The sequence below is a fragment of the Dama dama genome, chromosome 7 (assembly GCF_033118175.1).
Source record: "Dama dama isolate Ldn47 chromosome 7, ASM3311817v1, whole genome shotgun sequence".
NCBI lineage: Eukaryota > Metazoa > Chordata > Mammalia > Artiodactyla > Cervidae > Dama > Dama dama.
In genome coordinates this window covers 7,064,486-7,084,167 of record NC_083687.1, presented here as the reverse complement: position 1 = coordinate 7,084,167, position 19,682 = coordinate 7,064,486, and the positions used below count along the sequence as shown (strand labels likewise).

General features: G+C 37.5%; 1 protein-coding gene across 2 annotated transcripts in view; it reads right to left on the bottom strand.

Annotated features, from left to right (window-relative positions):
* Window positions 1–19,682, bottom strand: part of COL21A1 (collagen type XXI alpha 1 chain) — a 264,373-nt gene that overhangs the window by 33,989 nt on the left and 210,702 nt on the right. The window contains exon 17 of one of the 2 annotated variants that reach the window (XM_061146356.1): window positions 16,035–16,088. In XM_061146356.1, coding sequence (XP_061002339.1) covers window positions 16,035–16,088 — 54 coding nt within the window. Of the gene's footprint in view, window positions 1–16,034; window positions 16,089–19,682 lie in introns of those variants that run through there. The other variant, XM_061146357.1, reaches the window with a different exon arrangement.

Sequence of the window (19,682 nt, the reverse complement as noted above, 5' to 3'; positions counted from 1 at the left end):
GCATCTCATCTTCTGTTGTCCCCTTCTCCTCCTGCCTTCAATCTTTCCCAGCATCAGGGTCTTTTCCAATGAGTCAGCTCTTCATATCACGTGGCCAAAGTATTGGAGTTTCAGGTTCAGCATCAGTCCTTCCAATGAAGAGTCAGGCCTGATTTCCTTTAGGATGGACTGGTTTGGTATTGGCACAAAAATAGACCCACAGATCAATGGAACAGAATAGGCAGCCCAGAAATAAACACACACTTACACGATCAATTAATTTACAAATAAAAACCAAGAACATAGTGGAGGAAAAAGTCTCTTCAGTAATTGAGATGGGAAAACTGGACAGCTACATGCAAAATAATCAAACTGGAGCACTGTCTTACACCATAAACTCAAAATGGATTAAAGACTTAAAAGTAAGACCTGAAATCTTAAAACTCCTAGGAGAAATTTTTTGGATCTCTTTCCTCAAGCAAGAGCAACAAAACCAAAAATAAACAAATGGGACTGTATCAAACTAAAAAGCTTTCATACTGAAGGAAACCATAAGAAAAATGAAAAGGTAACCTACTGGAGGGGAGAAGATAATTGTAAATTATGTATCTGATAGAAAGTTAATATCCAAAATATACAAAGAATTCATATAAGTCAACATCAAAAAATAATTAATCCAATTAAAAAATGGGAAGTGGACCTGAATAGGCATTTCTCCAAGAAAAGCATACAGATGGCCAAATACACATGAAAAGATGCTCAAGACAGCTAATCAGCAGGGAAATGCAAATTAAAATCACAATGAGATATCACTTCACACCTGTAAGTATGGCTATTAACAAATAGACAAAAAATAACAAGTACTGGTAAGGATGTAGAGAAAAGGGAATCCTTGTGCACTGCTGGTGGGATGTAAATTGCTACAGCCACTACGGAAAATAGTATGGAGGCCCACCAAAAGTGAAGAGTAGAATGACCGTGTGGTCCAACAACGCCACAGCTCCACCTCGGGGTGTTTATTCAAAGTGAAAACACTAATCTGATAAGATGTATGCACCCCTATGTTCACAGTAGCATTATTGACAACAGTCAAGATGTGGAAGAAACCTGAGTTCTCATCAGTAGATGAATTAACAAAGAAGCTGTGGTGTGTGAGTATATATATTTATATAAATATATATAGGGTGTGTATATATATATATGGTATATATATACAGTGTATATATATATATATATATTTCACTTTATGCTAAAGTGAAATGTCAGAGAAAGACAAATATCAGGTGATTTCACTTATATGCAGAATTTTAAAAACAAAACAAATGAATAAACTAAACAAAATAGACAAAGACTCATAGATACTGAGAACAAAGTGGAAGGGATGAGGGGTGCTCAAAGGGGATGGGTAGGGTGCTGGGCAAAACAGGTGAAGGAATTAACAGACAGAAATTTTCAGTTGTAAGACAGATAAGCCACAGGGATGTGCAGATGTATTGTACAGCACAGGGAATATGGTATATAATATTGTAATCATTTGGCACGGGGACATGGTTACTAGACTTCCTGAGGTTATCAACTCATAATGAAAAGAAATGTCTGATTATAATGTAGTATAGTGACGTCGTACACCTGAAAATATGGTAATATTCTATGTAAACTATACTTCATTTTTAAAAAGGAAAAATACTATAATGACTTTGACTTTTTAAATATTTCAAGTATGTTTCATTACTATTTTTGAGAAAGAAATATGGCTAAAAGTTTTAAATATGTTTGCAATGGAACTCTGCAATGTTTTCCAATTTTTTAAAATTTCACACTAACTGACAGATCATTACAAATGATGTACAAAAGATTATTTTATGGTGAAATAATTCTGAAGAGAAGTAACTCACAATCATAGCTGCCAGGCCTAAAAGAAACCAATATACAAGTACTTGCAGTAAATCCTTATAAGGAAATTATCAGTTTTATGACACCCTTTAAAACAGTTTTACTACTCCCTTTCATCTTTAAGGGGACAAAAAGTAAGCTAAGAAACAAAGGTTGAATTTATTCTCCCTAGTCTACAGGCTAGGACTTACTTGGAGCTGTACTCAAAATAGACAAAGATAATTTCAACAGAAAATGCCTTGCAAGTAATGTTGATCTATTTGTGTTTACATATATCAGGAAATACCGCTAGTTTGTCATAATAAGCTACAGAATGAGACCAGGGCTATAATAGGAAGACTCTCTGGGAGAGCCCATGGAAAGTTGCTTCATGTTACTTGCATTTTTCTTTTGTACCTAAAGTCATCTGTACATTTTCTTTTTTTCTTTAAAAATTTTTATTGACATATAGTTGATTTACAATGTTGCATTAGTTTCAAGTGTACAGCTAGTGATTCAGTTATTTGGTGGTAGTGTTCAGTCGCTCAGTCGTGTCTGACTCTTTCTGACCCTGTGGACTGCAACACGCCAGGCTTCTCTGTCCTTCAGCATCTCCTGGAGCCTGCTCAAACCCATGTCCATCGAGTCGGTGATGCCATCCAACCATCTTATCCTCTGTCGTTCCCTTCTCCTCTTGCCTTCAATCTTTCCCAGCATCAGTTTCTTTTCTAATGATTGAGTTCTTCACATCATGTGGCCGAAGTACTGGAGTTTCTCTTCAACATCAGTCCTTCCAATTAATATTCAGGGTTGATTTCTTTTAGAATGGACTGGTTTGATCTCCTTGCAGGCCAAGGAACTCTCAAGAGTCTTATCCAACACCACACTTCAAAAGCATCAATCCTTCAGTGCTCAGCCTTCTTTATGGTCCAACTGTCACATCCATATGACTACTGGAAAAATCACAGCTTTGACTAGATGGACCTTTGTTGGCAAAGTAACGTCTCTGCTTTTTAATATGCTCTCTAGGATGGTCATAGCTTTTCTTCCAAGGAGCAAGCATCTTTCAATTTCATGGCTGCAGTCACCATCTGCAGTGATTTTGGAGCCCAAAAAAATAAAGTCTGTCACTGTTTCCATTGTTTACGCTTCTATTTGCCATGAAGTGATGGGACCGGATTCCATGATCTTAGATTTCTGAATGTTGACTTTTAAAATCAGCTTTTTCACTCTCTTCTTTCACTTTCATCAAGAGGCTCTTTATTTCCTCTTCATTTTCTACCATAGGGTGGTGTTACCTGCATATCTGAGGTTACGGATTTTTCTCCCCACAATCTTGATTCCAGTTTGTGAGTCATCCATCCCAGAATTTCACATGATGTACTCTTCATATAAGTTAAATAAGCAGAGTGACAATATACAGCCTCGATGTACTCCTTTCCCAATTTGGAACCAGTCTGCTGTTCCATATCCGGTTCAAACTGTTGCTTCTTGACCTGCATACAGGTTTCTCAGGAGGTCGGTAAGGTGGTCTGGTATTCCCATCTCTTTAAGAATTTTCCACAGTATTTTGTGATCCACACAGTCAATGGCTTTAGTGTCAATGAATCAGAAGTAGGTGTTTATCTGGAATTCTCTTCCTTTTTCAATGATCCAACTGATGTTGGCAATTTGGTCTCTGGTTCCTCTGCCTTTTCTAAATCCAGCTTGAACATCTGGAAGTTCTCAGTTCATGTATGTTGAAACCTGGTTTAGAGAATTTTGAGCATTCTTTGCTAGCATGTGAGATGAGTGTAATTATGTGACAGTTTGAACATTCTTTGGCATTACCTTTTTTGGGATTGGAATGAAACTCACTTTTTCCAGTCCTGTGGCCACTGCTGAGTTTTCCAAATTTGCTGGAATATTTAGTGCACCACTTTCACAGCATCATCTTTTAGGATTTGAGATAGCTCAGCTGAAATTCCATCACCTCCACTAGTTTTGTTTGTGGTGATGCTTCCTAAGGCCCACTTGAGTTCACATTTCAGGATATCTAGCTGTAGGTGAGTAATCATACTGTTGTGGTTATTTGGGTCATTAAGATCTTTTCTGTATAGTTTTTCTGTGTATTCTTGCTACCTCTTCTTATTATCTTTTGTTTCTGTTAGGTCCATACTGTTTCTGTCTTTTATTGTGCTCATCTTTGCATGAATATCTCTAATTTTTTTGAAGAGATCTCTAGTCTTTCCCATTCTATTGTTTTCCTCCATTTCTTTGTACTGATCACTTAGGAAGTCTTTCTTATCTCTCCTTGCTTTCTTTGGAATTCTGCAATCTAAGTGTATATCTTTTCTTTTCTCCTTTGCCTTTCACTTCTCTTCTTTTCTCAGCTATTTGTAAGTTATACATGTAACATCCATTCTGTTTCAGATTCTTTAGTTATACATATACATATATCCATTCTGTTTCAGATTATTTTCCCATATAGGTTATTACAGAGTATTGAGTACAGTTCTCTATTATACAGTAGGTCCTTGTTAGTTATCTATGTTTTATATAGCAGTGTATATATGTTAATCCCAAAATTCTATTTTTTTAATCCAAGAAGAGATTCTCTCAAATTTTGCTGTTGTTAAAGTATTGTTTTTCATGACAAGAAAAAAAGGAAAAATGCTTATCAAATTGAAATAATACATCTGATAACCCAGAGGATGAATGGAAGAGGACTGAGAGATCCAGGGGCAAAAACTGTACTGCCATATCACAGGAAAGTCATGTAACTTTCCTGAACTCCCAAATCTGGGAAAGTAACCTATCCTTTGACATAAATGAGTCAAAAGTGCTTTTTAATAGGCTCTCTAGGTTGGTCAAAACTTTCCTTCCAAGGAGTAAGTGTCTTTTAATTTCATTGCTACCGTCACCATCTGCAGTGATTTTGGAGCCCAAAAAACTAAAGTCTGACACTGTTTCTACTGTTTCCCCATCTATTTCCCGTGAAGTGATGGGACCAGATGCCATGATCTCAGTTTTGTGAATGTTGAGCTTTAAGTCAACTTTTCCACTTTTCTCTTTCACTTTCATCAAGAGGCTCTTTAGTTCCTCTTCACTTTCTGCCATAAGGGTGGTGTCATCTGCATATCTGAGGTGATTGATATTTCTCCTGGCAATCTTGATTCCAGCTTGTGCTTCTTCCAGCCCAGCATTTCTCATGATGTACTCTGCATATAAGTTAAATAAGCAGGGTGACAATATACAGCCTTGATGTACTCCTTTCCCAATTTGGAACCAGTCTGTTGTTCCATGTCCAGTTCTAACTGTTGCTTCCTGACCTGCATATAGGTTTCTCAAGAGGCAGGTCAGGTGGTCTGGTATTCCCATCTCGAAGAATTTTCCACAGTTTATTGTGATCCACACAGTCAAAGGCTTTGGCATAGTCACATATGCTAGAAGTCACCAAACAAAAAAATATTTTAAAACACCAAATCAAGGTGAATCTAGTTTGATGAACAAAACAGATGAATTTTTAACCTTAGTTAATTTATATGGTTAAAAGAAAAAAATCACTTATTTGAAAATTGTATTAAATTTGCTATCTTCTATGTATCTTATGGACTTCCCTGGCAGCTCAGATGATAAAGAGTCCACCCGCAATGCAGGAGACTGAGGCTCAACCCTTGGGTTGGGAAGGAAATGGCAACGCACTCCAGTATTCTTGCCTGGAGGATTTCATGGATAGAGGAGCCTGGTGGGCTATAGTCCATGGGATTACAGTCAGACATGACTGAGCAACTTTCAATAATGTGTTTTAATTATAATCATATTTTTGAAATATTGTGTATACTATTACATGTAACCAGTGCATACAATGCATATCTCCATCTTTCCTATTGAAACATAATGAGATGATTGATTAATTAACAGTCATTAATGGAAAAATCATCACCCTGGAGTAAGAGCCTCACACATGAATTTGGGTGGGCAGGAAACAAAATATTTAGTCCATAAGTTAACCCAATAATATTCCATTGTATGGAAATACTACATTTTGCTTATCATTTCATTAGTTGACAGGCACTTGGGTTGTTCCCACTTTTTGGTTATTATGAATAATGTTACTATGAACACTTGTACACAAGTTTTGTATGGATGCATGCTTCCAGTATACCCATGTATCTTGGCTATACACCTAGGCATGGAATTGCTAGCTCATATAATAACTCTATGACTAACCATTTAAGGAACAGCCAATCTGATTTCTCAATGGCTGTACCATTTTATATATATATAAACATATTATTTATATTTATATATATATTTATATATTATATATATATTTATATTTATATATATTTATTTATATTTTATTTATTTATATTTATTTATATTTTATATATATTATATATATATATATATATATATTTGTTGCTGTACCAGCAATATATTAGGACTCTGATTTCTCCAAATCTTCACCAATGCTTATTATTGTCTGTCTTTCTTATTATAACCATCCCTCTCAGTGGGTGTGAAGTAATATCTCATTGTGGTTTTGATTTGTATTTCCTGAATGACTAACGATGTTGAATGTACTTTCTCGTGTTTACTGTCATTTTTCTTGTTTTTTGTTTTTTAGTGTTCTCACACATTTAAATTTTTTTTCCTTCAAGTACAGTTGATCTGGAGTACAGCATGGAGGTCCAAACTGTCCACCCTAAAGGAAATCAGTCCTGAATATTCATTGGAAGGACTGATGCTGAAGCTGAAACTCCAATACTTTGGCCACTTGATGCAAAGAACTGACTCATTGGAAAAGACCTTGATGCTGGGAAAGATTGAGGGAAGATGAGAAGGGGACGACAGAGGATGAGATGGTTGGATGGCATCACCAACTCAATGAATATGAGTTTGAGTAAACTCTGGGAGTTGGTGATGGACAGGGAAGCCTGGCATGCTACAGTCCATGGGGTCACAAAGAGTCAGACACAACTGAGTGAATGAACTTAACTGAACTGAAAGGAAAAATACACAAGAATACACAAAAGAACTGTACAAAAAAAGGTCTTATTGACCTGGATAACCATGATAATGTGATACCTCACCTAGAGCCAGACATCCTGGAGTGTGAGGTCAAGTGGGCCTTAGGAATCCTCACAATGAACAAAGCTAGTGGAGGTGATGGAATTCCAGCTGAGCTATTTCAAATCCTAAAAGATGATGCTCTTATAGTGCTGCACTCAATATGTCAGCAAACTTGGAAAATTGAGCAGTGGCCACAGGCCTGGAAAAGGTCAGTTTTCATTTTAATCCCAAAGAAGAACAATGTCAAAGAATGTTCAAACTACCACACAATTGCACTCATTTCACATTAGCAAGGTAATGCTCAAAATCCCTCAAGCTAGGCTTCAACAGTACATGAACTGAGGACTTCCAGGTATATAAGCTAAATTTAGTAAAGTCAGGAACCAGAGATCAAATCGCCAACATCCACTGGATCATAGACAAAGCAAGAAAATTCCAGAAAAAAATCTACTTCATTGATTATGTTAAAGCCTTAGACTGTGTGGAAAATTCTTCAAGAGATGGGAATATCAGACCACCTTACCTGCCTCCTGAGAAACTTGTGTGTCAGTCAAGAAGCAACAGTTAGAACCAGACATGAAAACAACAGGCTGGTTCCAAATTGGACAAGGAGTACATCAAGGCTGTATATTGTCACCCTGCTTATTTAACTTTTGTACAGATTATATCATGTGAAATGCCAAGCTGGATAAAGCTCAAACTGGAATCAAGATTGCCAGGAGAAATATCAATAACGTCAGATATGGAGATGATACCATTCTAACGGCAGAAAGTGAAGAGCCTCTTGAAGTTGAAAGAGGAGAGTGAAAAAGCTGACTTAAGACTCAACATTCACAAAACTAAGATCATGGCATCTGATCCCATCACTTCATGGCAAATAGATGGGGAAAAAATGGAAACAGTGACAGATTTCATTTTCTTGGGCCCCAAAAATCACTGTGGACACTGACTGCAGCCATGAAATAAAGAAACAACTCTCCTGAAAATTATTTGTGTTGGAGTATTTTTTATTTATGAGGTTCTACAAATTGAATTTTCATATGCCTCTCTGATTAAAAACTGCTGTAGATCATTCTCTCACCAATCTTTAACCTTTCATCAAAAAGAAAAAAATCTTCATACTCTCCCTTTCGTGATTAACTTCACTTGTCTTTAATGGCTTTTAACAGCCTTTGGCCACCTGATGTGAAGAGCTGACTCATTGGAAAAGACCCTTATGCTGGGAAAGGTTGAGGGCAGGAGGAGAAGGGGCCAAAAGAGGGTGAGATGGTTGGATGGCATCACAGACTCAGTGGACGTGGGTTTGGGTGGACTCCAGGAGCCGATGATGGACAGGCAGACCTGGTGTGCTGCGGTTCATGGGGTCACAAAGAGTTGGACATGACTGAGTGACTGGACTGAACACTCTATCCACAGTAGGATTTTGATACACTCTCCTGTACAATATATGTTTCTTGAGTGAATTTTCTGTTTTCCTAATTAGAAAATAAATGTTCCAACTAAAACCACTTGGTACAGTGTTGTACTTTCCATGATCGCTCAGCAAATATTTGCACCTAACTACCCATCTCACTAAGAGCTGTCAACAATTCTAAAGCTGTGTATGTGTGCTCAGTCGCATAGTCTTGTCGGACTTGCCACCTTATGGACTGTAGCCTGCCCGTCTCCTCTGTCCATGGGATTTCTCAGGCAAGAGTATTGGAGTGGGTTGCCATTTCCTCCTCCAGGGGATCTTCCCGACCCAGGGATCAAACCCACATCTCCTGCATCGGCAGGTGGATTATTTATCACTGCGCCACCTAGGAAGCCCCAAAAGTTCTCTACTAGTGGTTTTAATCCAGTTTTGATATATATTGTTCAGAAGTTTTTCCTATTTCACCTAAATCCATGAATAAAGCATCTTTTTCCATAGACAGCAGAAAGGAAGAATACTGTATCGCAACAAAGAAATTATTCATAGTTCTTAGAACAAATAAATCATTATTCAATTCCTTTACTCTAGTTTAATTTTAATTTTACTTTATAAATTACTCTTTATACTTTATTTTCAAGAAATAATTTTATTTAAAAAGCCTAAGAACTTATGTTATAATTAAATTACTAAAATAAATGCATATTCTAATATCTCATATTGATAAGATAATTTTCATTGAATTAGATTAATTTTGAACCATTAGAGTAGTACAGGACTTCTGGATTGTATTAATAAATACTAGTCTACTCATGATTAATCTTTTGTTAAAGCATACCTTTATTTCTACAACTTCCAAAATGTGAATCTTTGCCAAAAGCATTTCAAAGCCATAATCTTTAATGAAGCAAGAGCAAAATTGGTAAGAAGCTAATAGTTAACTGATTGCCAATAGTTTTAGGTACTTCAGTTCAGTTCAGTTCACTCGCTCAGTTGTGTCCAACTCTTTGCAACCCCATGAATCGCAGCACGCCAGGCCTCCCTGTCCATCACAAACTCCTGGAGTTTACTTAGTTTATAAATTCAAGACCGAGCAACACACCTAACTACAGCTAAACTACTTCTATTTCAAACAATGGAACACTTTAGTTCAGTATTAAAAGCTACAAAAATCATTTTATAAACTAAGTATCTAGAACTATTAGCAATCAGTTAACTAATTATTAGCTTCTTACCTGATTCTCAAAAATAAAAACGTATTTTGATATAAGCAAAAATTTTCAAGTGCTTTTTCAGAAATTCCCCATCTGTGTTTTCACCTCCCTTAAACATACCTAGAACATCAATGATTTTCTGCTGTCAACTCTCAAGGCATCAAAATACTTGATTCAGTGTTCCGTGTGATACACACTCAAGCATTTTGAAATCTTTTTAAAAAATAGAAACCAAGAAAGAGATCTTTAAAATGAAATAATCTAGTTACCAAAAGGATGTGTTCATCAGCTCATGCAAAAAAGTATAGCTACCACACTCATGAAAGTAGAAAGAATGTGAAACTTCCTTATTTCATCTGCCAACATAGCCATCTAGATAGCTCATGAACCAAATATACAATAAAATATGCCTTAGTCTTGAACAACAGTGTTTTGTTAATTATGTATTTTCATGCCTTGAAAAAAGAACTTATTTGGACTAATTCAAGAATATCATATAAGGACCTTATAGCAAAAGCTTTTAATGAAAGTATACAAAATCTCTCTTGGTCCCCATATGACTGCAGAAGATAATTTTAAAGTCAAAGTCCTAAAAGCCTTGAAATCTAGACTCAATATCCTATACCAATTGTAGTGTCAGTTTCCTTTCAACCACTCTTTTCAAAACAAAGATGGGTGTCATCAGTCCCCACACCAGCAGAAACACAGAGCCCCCTGGAAGCAACAAAGACATTCTATTGACTCAAAGAATTTGCTACCTATTCTGAGAATAACTCATGCATCATTTCATACGTTCAACTGAATTTATTCATCTTGTCATTTCAGGATTCAGTAAAGCCTCTTTCAGATTAAAGAAATGAATGAAGAAGATTTAAATAAAGCATTATTTAATGCTTACTAACAGTCTAACAATGATTTTAAAAGATTTCTTCAAAACATCAGTAAGAAACATAATCAGTACCATAATGCACAGAACTTCTAAATTTAAAATCCACAGTGTAGTTTTATAAACACACTGGTGTTTATTTAAATCTTAAATAAATCTGGTGGTCAGATTTTACTATATCAGTGGAATCATTTGTAATAGAAAAGAAACATATGCATAAGTAAACCTAGTGGGACAAATGATGAACTAATTTGTAAATAACAGGCCAACATTTGCTTTTAAGATTAAAGGATATTTTCGCAGTCATAACAATGCCAAACATCATTCTTTGGGAGACCAAAAAGTTGCATATATTGGTTACAAATGTAGTAACACCTGTAGACCAATGGGATATTTATGTGTTTTAATTCAAAGTGCACGCTAAGAGTTATTCTCAATCAGGTTTTAAAACATAACCCTGGAACTAGCACTAATACAATAATAAAGACAATTTAATTTTCAAAATGTTCTCAGTTGTTAAATGTGAGCTGCCTTCACCCTAAGTGCCTTGTGAAATTCTTAACAGCAGATATCAGGTTTAAAAGGTTGTTTCACTCAACACATACCAAGAAAGTGCCACTCCTGGTTCCTGAAAGAGGAGTGGGGAAAAAAAAAAATCTTACAAATATGTACTGACTTTAAAAAGCTTGCATACAGTTGCAAATCAAATAAGGGCCACATCAAAACTAGTGGGGTTTTGTTTCCTCTTACCTTTTTCCTTTAAGTAAAAGATAAAGCCAAGTGAGTAAATAAAGACACGTCCACATTGCTAGTATAATAAAGTGGATTATTCCACGTGGGAAACAACCATGGCAATTCAACATTAACTTCCCTCAAGGATTTTCTGCCTCTGACCTCTGTGCATCAGGCGGCATGTCAAATAATTGCACCACAGAAAAGGTGATGAAACAAAAAACCTACTTATCTCTTAAGTAAATGATACCTCAGACCACCTCAGCAGTTAATACACACTATAAAGAGAAGCATGAGATGTGGTTTAGCAAGAATTCATAAGGTACGAGGAAATGAAACAAAAGCCTCTATGAGTCAATGTCCTCAAATACAATACAGAGATCCCCACACCTTCATCTCTGGAAAAATGATACGGCAAGTGTGTGCAAAATAAAATGACTTAAGGCATTCTTAACAAAGAAAGATGTGCTCACCTCCATAGACCCAGGAAGTGTGGCATCCTTTCATCCTCGTGGGGCTCCAGGGATCTTAGTGCAAAGAGTGGAACCCAAGTCCTGCCTGCGAGTCCTCACCAAGAGACATTGCACCCTGTGTGCAGTGGGTGGGCTGGTGATCAGAGAACTAAGGATGTGAAGGATCTGACACTTGAGAAGAAAAGCTACGATAAACACAAGACACTGCTGAGCTCCAACCTGCTCAGAACAGCTATGATGAACAGTGGGGGAAGTGATGACAGTTCAGGTAACTTGGTCACCAACCCCCGGCAAAAGCCAAGTAGCTGACTGACATGATAATTTGATCTAAAAGCCAATTTGGTCAAAAATGAATATGCACAGCTATTGTGTCAACTACAAGTAAATTTGGAATGATGCTGTTCCCATACTGGCCTGTCTCCCCATCCACCTAACTGCACAAGGTAAAATCAGAGTGATTTAGGAAGAAGTTAAGAAAACACATTTCCAACAACTGAAGATTCCTTGAAGCAATCTGATTTTGTGCCATTCCTTGGCACAAAAATGAAAATCAACCTGAAAAACTTAATATGTTTGAAAAACAAAGAAACATTGCAAAACACGCAAAAGCCAGGCCTTATTTTTTTTATAATGTATTACAAAAACCATATCATGCTCACAGGAGAAAATAAAACACAGACAAGCAAAAAGCAGGAATCAAAATGCAAACTGGGGTGGAAAAATAAGCAAAGTAACCAAAACGTGATTAAACCAAACTTTTGTCATGTAGATTCTTCCTTATGCATACATATTCAGAGAGTATTATATTCTCTATAAACATAGAATATTATATTTTTATACTATGGCTTACATACATAATAAAGTATCAGACTTTATTATGTTCCAAGGGATCTTCCCAACCCAAGGATCAAACCCAGGTCTCCCACATCGTAGGCAGATTCTTTACCAGCTAAGCCACCAGGGAAGCCCAAGAATACTTGAGTGGGTATTCTATACCTTCTCCAGCGGACCACCCCAACCTAGGAATTGAACTGGGGTCTCCTGCATTGCAAGCAGATTCTTTACCAGCTGAGTTACCAGGGAAGCCATTATATTTTATGTAAACATAGAATATTATATTTTTATACTATGGTTTACATACACAATAATGTATCAGACATTTAAGTTATTCCAATTTTGCAATATAATTAGTATAGAGCAGACAGATGGGATGAAAGTTACTAAACAAAATAATGCAAAAATGTAGAAAAATATGAAGTGGACAAAAGAAGTTTTGCAAAACACATGAGAGTTTAACAAAATTGATGACTCAGAAAATGCTAATGATTGAAGAGCTTTGCTTTTAACCAAATTGTCATTTAAACCTGTCTATCTACTTGCTTTGAACCCAAATATTTTTAATCAATACATGTGCTATGAAGAGTTTGGTGTGTATCAGTATGGGCTATTTACATAGATTTGTGACATAAATGGTGGTTAAAGATTAGACTAGTGTACTCATCTCCCATGGCTGCTGTAAAAATTTATCACAAACTTGGTAGCTTAAAGCAACAGAATGCTATTCTCTCACAGTTATAGAGGCTGGAAGTCTGCACTCCCCTAGAGGCCCCAGGGGAGAATTCATCCCTTGCCTTTTCTGCCTTCTGCCAGCATCCCTTGGGTTTGCGGCCCCGTCACTCCAATATCACTGTCTCCCTTGAGAAACTTCAGTTCTGTTCTTAACTGATTAGATCCGCTTCCCTTCAGACAAGCCAGGATAGACCACATCACAAGATCCTTAATTTAATCACACCTGCAAGACCCTGTTTTCAGATACAATAACAGTTACATGTTTTAGCTATTAAGATCTGGTATCCTGGCGGGGACCACATTTCAATCTACTATACCTAGTAGTCATAGAAATTCTTCTAAAACTGCCTTGAATTTGACCTACTTTTTCTTATTGGAATTACATTAATCCCCATTTTCTATATCTATGCTAATTATGCAAATCATGGGCCTCTTACTTAAATGGCTTTGCTACTGTCCCATTTGAAAATATCGTAGGATCACCTCCCCAGCTGAAATAAATCCTTCTTGACTCTACTTCCTGTTCATTGCTTGGTCTTCCTGTGCTTCCATCTGTGAGGTAAGACTTTGAAAGCCATCCTTTTTCATATTGCTCACATCCAGTTGACCCCTGGGCATTGTTGATGCTTTTTTAGTTCATTTCAGATTAGAAGCCCTTTCCCCCTCCCAACTCTGAATGACCTGCTTCAGTGGGAGGTGGGGCCATAGGGCTTAGCTGGCCTCCTGCCATGCTCCGCCCTCCACCTCAGCCCACTTCCCACTCTCCTTCTGCTGTCGGAGTGACATTCCTAAAATGTCACTGAACACCTTGCTTCCCTCCTTAGGACATTTGAATGACCATGACAACTCTCAGATTTAAGTCCAAATAGCACAGACATACAACATCTTGTATTGGCCTCTACCTACCCCTGCAAAGTGAAAGTGAAAGTCACTCAGTCGTATCCGACTCTCTGTGACCCCATGGACTATATAGTCCATGGAATTCTCCAGGCAGAATACTGGAGTGGGTAGCCTTTCCCTTCTCCAGGGGATCTTCCCAACCCAGGGATCAAACCCAGGTCTCCCGCATTGCAGAAGGATTCTTTACCAGCTGAGCCACAAGGGAAGTCCGCAACCTCATTTATTTTTCCTATCCCATCCCCTCCATCTGTTCTAAGCAGTCAACTAACATCAGTTTTCTCATATTTTGGAACATGTTACAGGTTGCTTCCTTAGGAGGCCAAACAACTAAACAACTCTTATTTATCCTCCAGAATTTGGCCAAGAGAGCATCTTGCTTAAGAATGGATCCTTATACTCTTCAAATAGATAAATTTTATACAGTAGTATGTGAATCATATTTCCAAAAATGGTTATTAAAAAAATGTGTCCTTTTCAGTGATGTCCTAAAACTCATTTAGCATCATATACATCTCTGCCAACTTTGCAAACCTCCTCCATCCCCACTTCATGTCTCACTCCAGAACATTTTATACAATGTTTTTGTCTATTGTGTCATATGATTTCTTGAGGGCACTACCATGGCAAATTCGTCTTCATTTTCTCCTCAATTGATATAATGTCTGGCACAAAGCAGACAATAGATGCTTACTGAATGAATGACTAAAAGATTATAACTCTTAAACACAGTGATATACGGTTGAAACGAATGCTAATAAATTCAGCAAGTGGTAGAACTGAGTTTATTACCTGGATTGAAGTTAACTGAGAATCATTTGCCACTCAGAAAGTAAATTACCCTTAGGACTAAAGAATTGTTAGGATTGATCAATACCAGCCTTCAAGTTTCAAAGAACAGGACTGTGCATGCAATTGTACTTTAAAACTATATCATCATTTCCCAGTAAAATACATCCCTTATCCTCAATTTTAATTACAAGAGTTAGTGTTCACATTTATCAATCTGCTTGCAGGGATGAATCACCATTCTGCTTCTACAAGCTGTGTTTAATTAGCTTTAAAGCATTTATATAAGTGCTCTGTCCTTCCTACTTAAGCACCACTAATTTTCTTGGCTACCACATTTATAGAACAAATAAAGTGAACATATTCCTTTTAGTGGGGCCCAAATCTTCATCACAAATACTTAAAACCAGCATCACACACAACAGAAGAGTCTTCATTCCTTTGCATCACAAAACCTAATACAAGTTTTTTTTCCTGTTTTTCAAAGTTTTTCACACACAAAAAAACATTTGATCTTTGGTAAAGATCAATCTTCATGGGATATATTTCTAAAAGCCAAAGTTTCAGTGACTGGCAAAATAACAGAATAACGTAATGATATACATTCTTAATTGGAAAAGAATACAGACCAGAAGAATTATATCCAGATAATATGGGCAAACTTTAGATATTTAATCGACTAATTGCTTTCCCAACAGAGTACATCTCTCGGTGCCGCAAACCTTGCTTCCTCCCCAGTCAGCAGGAAGGACAGCGGAGTCAGAGAAAAGGGATTAAGTGATCTTTTCTTGCCTTCTCTGAACTGATGGCATGGGGCAGAGGAGGGGATGAAGTCCCACTCTGTAACTCCCAGTTTTCTGTCTGCTGGTTTAGGAGGAGAGATCAAACCCAAATACCTTCACTGTCCACTGCCATGATTCCTCGTCATATCAAGCACCTGCTTGTCATTTGTGTGACTTTGATCCATTCAGTACATAAATTTTCTGTTAGCAAAGCCTTACCCAGTTTGTAAAAAAGGTAGAATATTTTAATACTTTATAGCATTCCACAGTTCCTACAACATCTGGGAGGCAAGAGGAGAACTTAAATAGTCAAACGATTTCATGACGGGTGAAGAACGTCATCCTTTAGAACTGAATCCAGAAGGTACTCACAGGTTCTCCTCGAGATCCATCCTGCCCCGGAGCACCTGGAGGTCCTGCTTCTCCCTTTTAATGATAAAAAGAAACAGAGAATCCCATTTGCAGGTGCGCTCACTAAAATAGTAATATGTGACATTACATATATGCAACATTACCAGCTTCCCCAGGGGCTCAGTTGGTAAAGAATCTGCCTGCAATGTGGGAGACCTGAGTTTGACTACTGGGTTGGGAAGATCCTCTGAAAGAGGGCATGGCAACCCACTCCAGTATTCTGGCCTAGACAGAGTACTGGCCATGGACAGAGTAGACTGGCAGGCTACAGTCCATGGGGTTGCCAAGAGTTGGACACGACTGAGAGACTAAGCATACAGCACATATATACTGAAGCACGTTAGATACAAAAAAGTAAAATTACCCCTGGATTTCCTTCCTCATTTAAAATAATTCAAGTGTAGTTAATTTACAATGCTGTATTAGTTTCAGGTGTCCAGCAAAGTGATTCAGTCACACGTACATGTTCAGGCATATATGTATATTTGTATATGTATGTATGTGTGTATGTATGAAGTGAAGCGAACTGAAGTCACTCAGTCGTGTCCGGCTCTTTGCAACCCCATGAACTGTAGCCTACCAGGCTCCTCAGTCCATGGGATTTTCCAGGAAACAGTACTGGAGTGGGTTGCCATTTCTTTCTCCAGTGGGTCTTCCCGACCCAGGGATCGAACCTGGGTTTCCCGCATTGTAGGCAGACGCTTTACCGTCTGAGCTACAAGGGAAGCCTATATGTATACATACATATATATGTATACATACATATATGTATATATAGTTTTCGAGGATTTTTTCCATTATAGTTCTTTTTTTCCATTATAGTTTATTACAAGATATTGAATATAGCTCCTTTTGCTATACAATAGGTCCTGTTGTCTGGATTATTGATGTCAACTTTTCCTGACATCAAATAACTCATTCTGAAATCCATAAGGTGACTATATAAACATCAAACCTATAAATGACAGAAGATAACTGAGTAGTTATAAGATAACATATACTCATTCTTATGAGATACATGTATACTCATTCTTATGAGAATATGTAAGATATACATGTATACTCATTCTTATAAGAACAGGATGATTCTGTCTTCAAAGTAAACGTGACTTATATTTACATCAGTCCTTTCCATAGTTTTACTTTTACTTTAAAATTGATCATCCTAAAAAAAAAAAAAAATTGATCACCCTGTCAGATATGTGACCTTACCTCTCAAGAGTTGCATTTTAAAATCAAAACAAAGCTTTCATTAAGAATGTAGTTACTATAGCTTATTACTTGAAATTATTCAGCACTTTAATCTGGTATTAGTTTAAAATAAACATATAAAATGTGTATTTTAGGTAGCTGTTAAAATTATAATAGTTTTCAGTTATATATCTTTAAATTATTCTGCTCAAATTATTTATGCACCTTATCTTACATCCACTTTCTGGCACGCTATAAGTTTTTCCCAAATGAATCCATTGCTAGCATGTAAAAACATATCATGACATTATGCTTACTAAAAATAATAAGTATTAGCTGAATTTAATCCTAAAATGTATAATATCCACAGATCAACATGGCCATTAAACTGTCTGGACAAAAATACAGGGCAGTTGGAAAGAGTCCCTTGAAATAGATGTTTTAGGCTTCGGTCATAAAGAGCCATGAGGTTGTATGTCTGTTTGGCAAAGTATTATGTCTTAACAAGCAAAGTTCTCTGCAAACAATTATGCCACATGTGAATTGTACCAGAGAGTACATTTCATTCAACATGAGAGCAAAGGAGAAAGTAAAACCAAAATGAAAATATTTTTCTTGTAAATAACTCACATATCTGAGTTCAGGTAAGTTTAAAAGGTGGCGGGGGGGCGGGGAGTCTCAGAATACATGTATTAAAGCATGTGTCAACACCATTTTCCATAGTTTCACATCCAAATGAACTCTCCAAATTGTAAAAAATGAACCACAGAGGGGAGAACCAATAACACTTGGCTAACACAATCACCCTTAGAAAAAAATCCAACCATATCACATTATATAAACAGTGCTTACCCCACTTTTATGAATCCTTGCATTTCATTAGCACAGTGAAATACCAACTAAAGCCAAATATTTCATCTGTTTCAGTTTTATTTACAAGCACTAGATGACAGTTGAGAATAGAAGGGGGCAAAAGATAATGTTTTCCTGTAAATTAACCAAACTAGTGGTCAGGGAGGTCCTACTGACCCAACATTTCTACAGAAAAGTTTATAAAAATATCGAAGAGAAACGAAAATGGATGTCAGATTCACAAAAGCTACAAGTTCAAGAGCCTGAAAAATTACAGACAAGAACTCTGTCAAATTTTGACACTGGAGGATCAGTACTGCAGCTTTGGGCAGGAAAAAGCTCTCTGCAGGAGAGAGCTCTCAGCAAGATGTCCCTTTGTCTTGACACTAACCTTAAACCAGGCACCCTCTGTTCTACTCATCTCCAGTCCTGACACACTTTTCAGATCTTTAGATCACACGATATTTTGCCTAAATTTTGATTCTTTCTGGAGATGAAAGAATAGAAGTGAAGAATAAGTATTTAACAGACCAGATACCTTCCCCAGCTTCTGGTTCAGTAACCTTCCAAATAAACTGTGGGAACCAGACAAGATCTAAAGAAACACTATGAGGAGTCGACAAGCCTGCACCCAAGCTGGCACGCAGGGGGGATGGCAAGGACTCTGACCCCCATCCCAGTGATTAACTGATATTACTTCCTACTTCTTTTGAAAGCTTTCATGGCTGAGCAGACTCTTCGGAGATGTTTTTGGGAGACACAAGTTCACCTTCTCCCCAGGCAGCTGGCATTCTGATTAAAGGCGACTTTCTTCTCCACCAACATTTGTCAGTATTGATTTTGTAAAAGTTGAGCAGCAGGACCCAATTTGATCACATCAGGAGGAACCACCCGTGTCACTGTTTCTCAAGGATGGTCCCTACTCAAGCCAGATTAGCTTCATCTCACTTGGGAACTTCTCCAAAATGCAAAATTGCAGGCCCTGCTACAAACCCACTGAGTCAGAAATTCTGGATGGTGGGGCCCAGCCATTTATGTGAACAGCTAATTCTGATGATTTGAGAACCATGGGAGACTTGTGAGTCATTAGGTAACTTAACTTCCACCACCTCCAGGTATTATCATATGTGATTGTCATAGTGAAGCAAATCTGTAGTTTAGATCATCTGTATATAAATTAAAGGGGGCAGGAGAGCTGTCCAACAGTTGTTGCTCAGTTGCTCAGTCACATCCAACTCTTTGCACCCCCCTGGACTGCAGTACGCCAGATTTTCCTCTACTTCATCATCTCCCAGAGAAGCTGAAACTCCAATACTTTGGCCACCTGATAGGAAGAGCGACTCGATGGAAAAGACCCTGATGCAGGGAAAAATTGAAGGCAGGAGGAGAAGGGAACAACAGAGAATGAGATGGTTGGACGGCATCACCAACTCAATGGACATGAGTCTGAGCAAACTCTGGAAGATGGTGAAGGACAGGGAAGCCTGGCGTCGCAAAGAGTCAGAGATAACCGAGTGAACAACAGAAACAACGTATTCACTGAGTCAGTGATGCCATCCAACCATC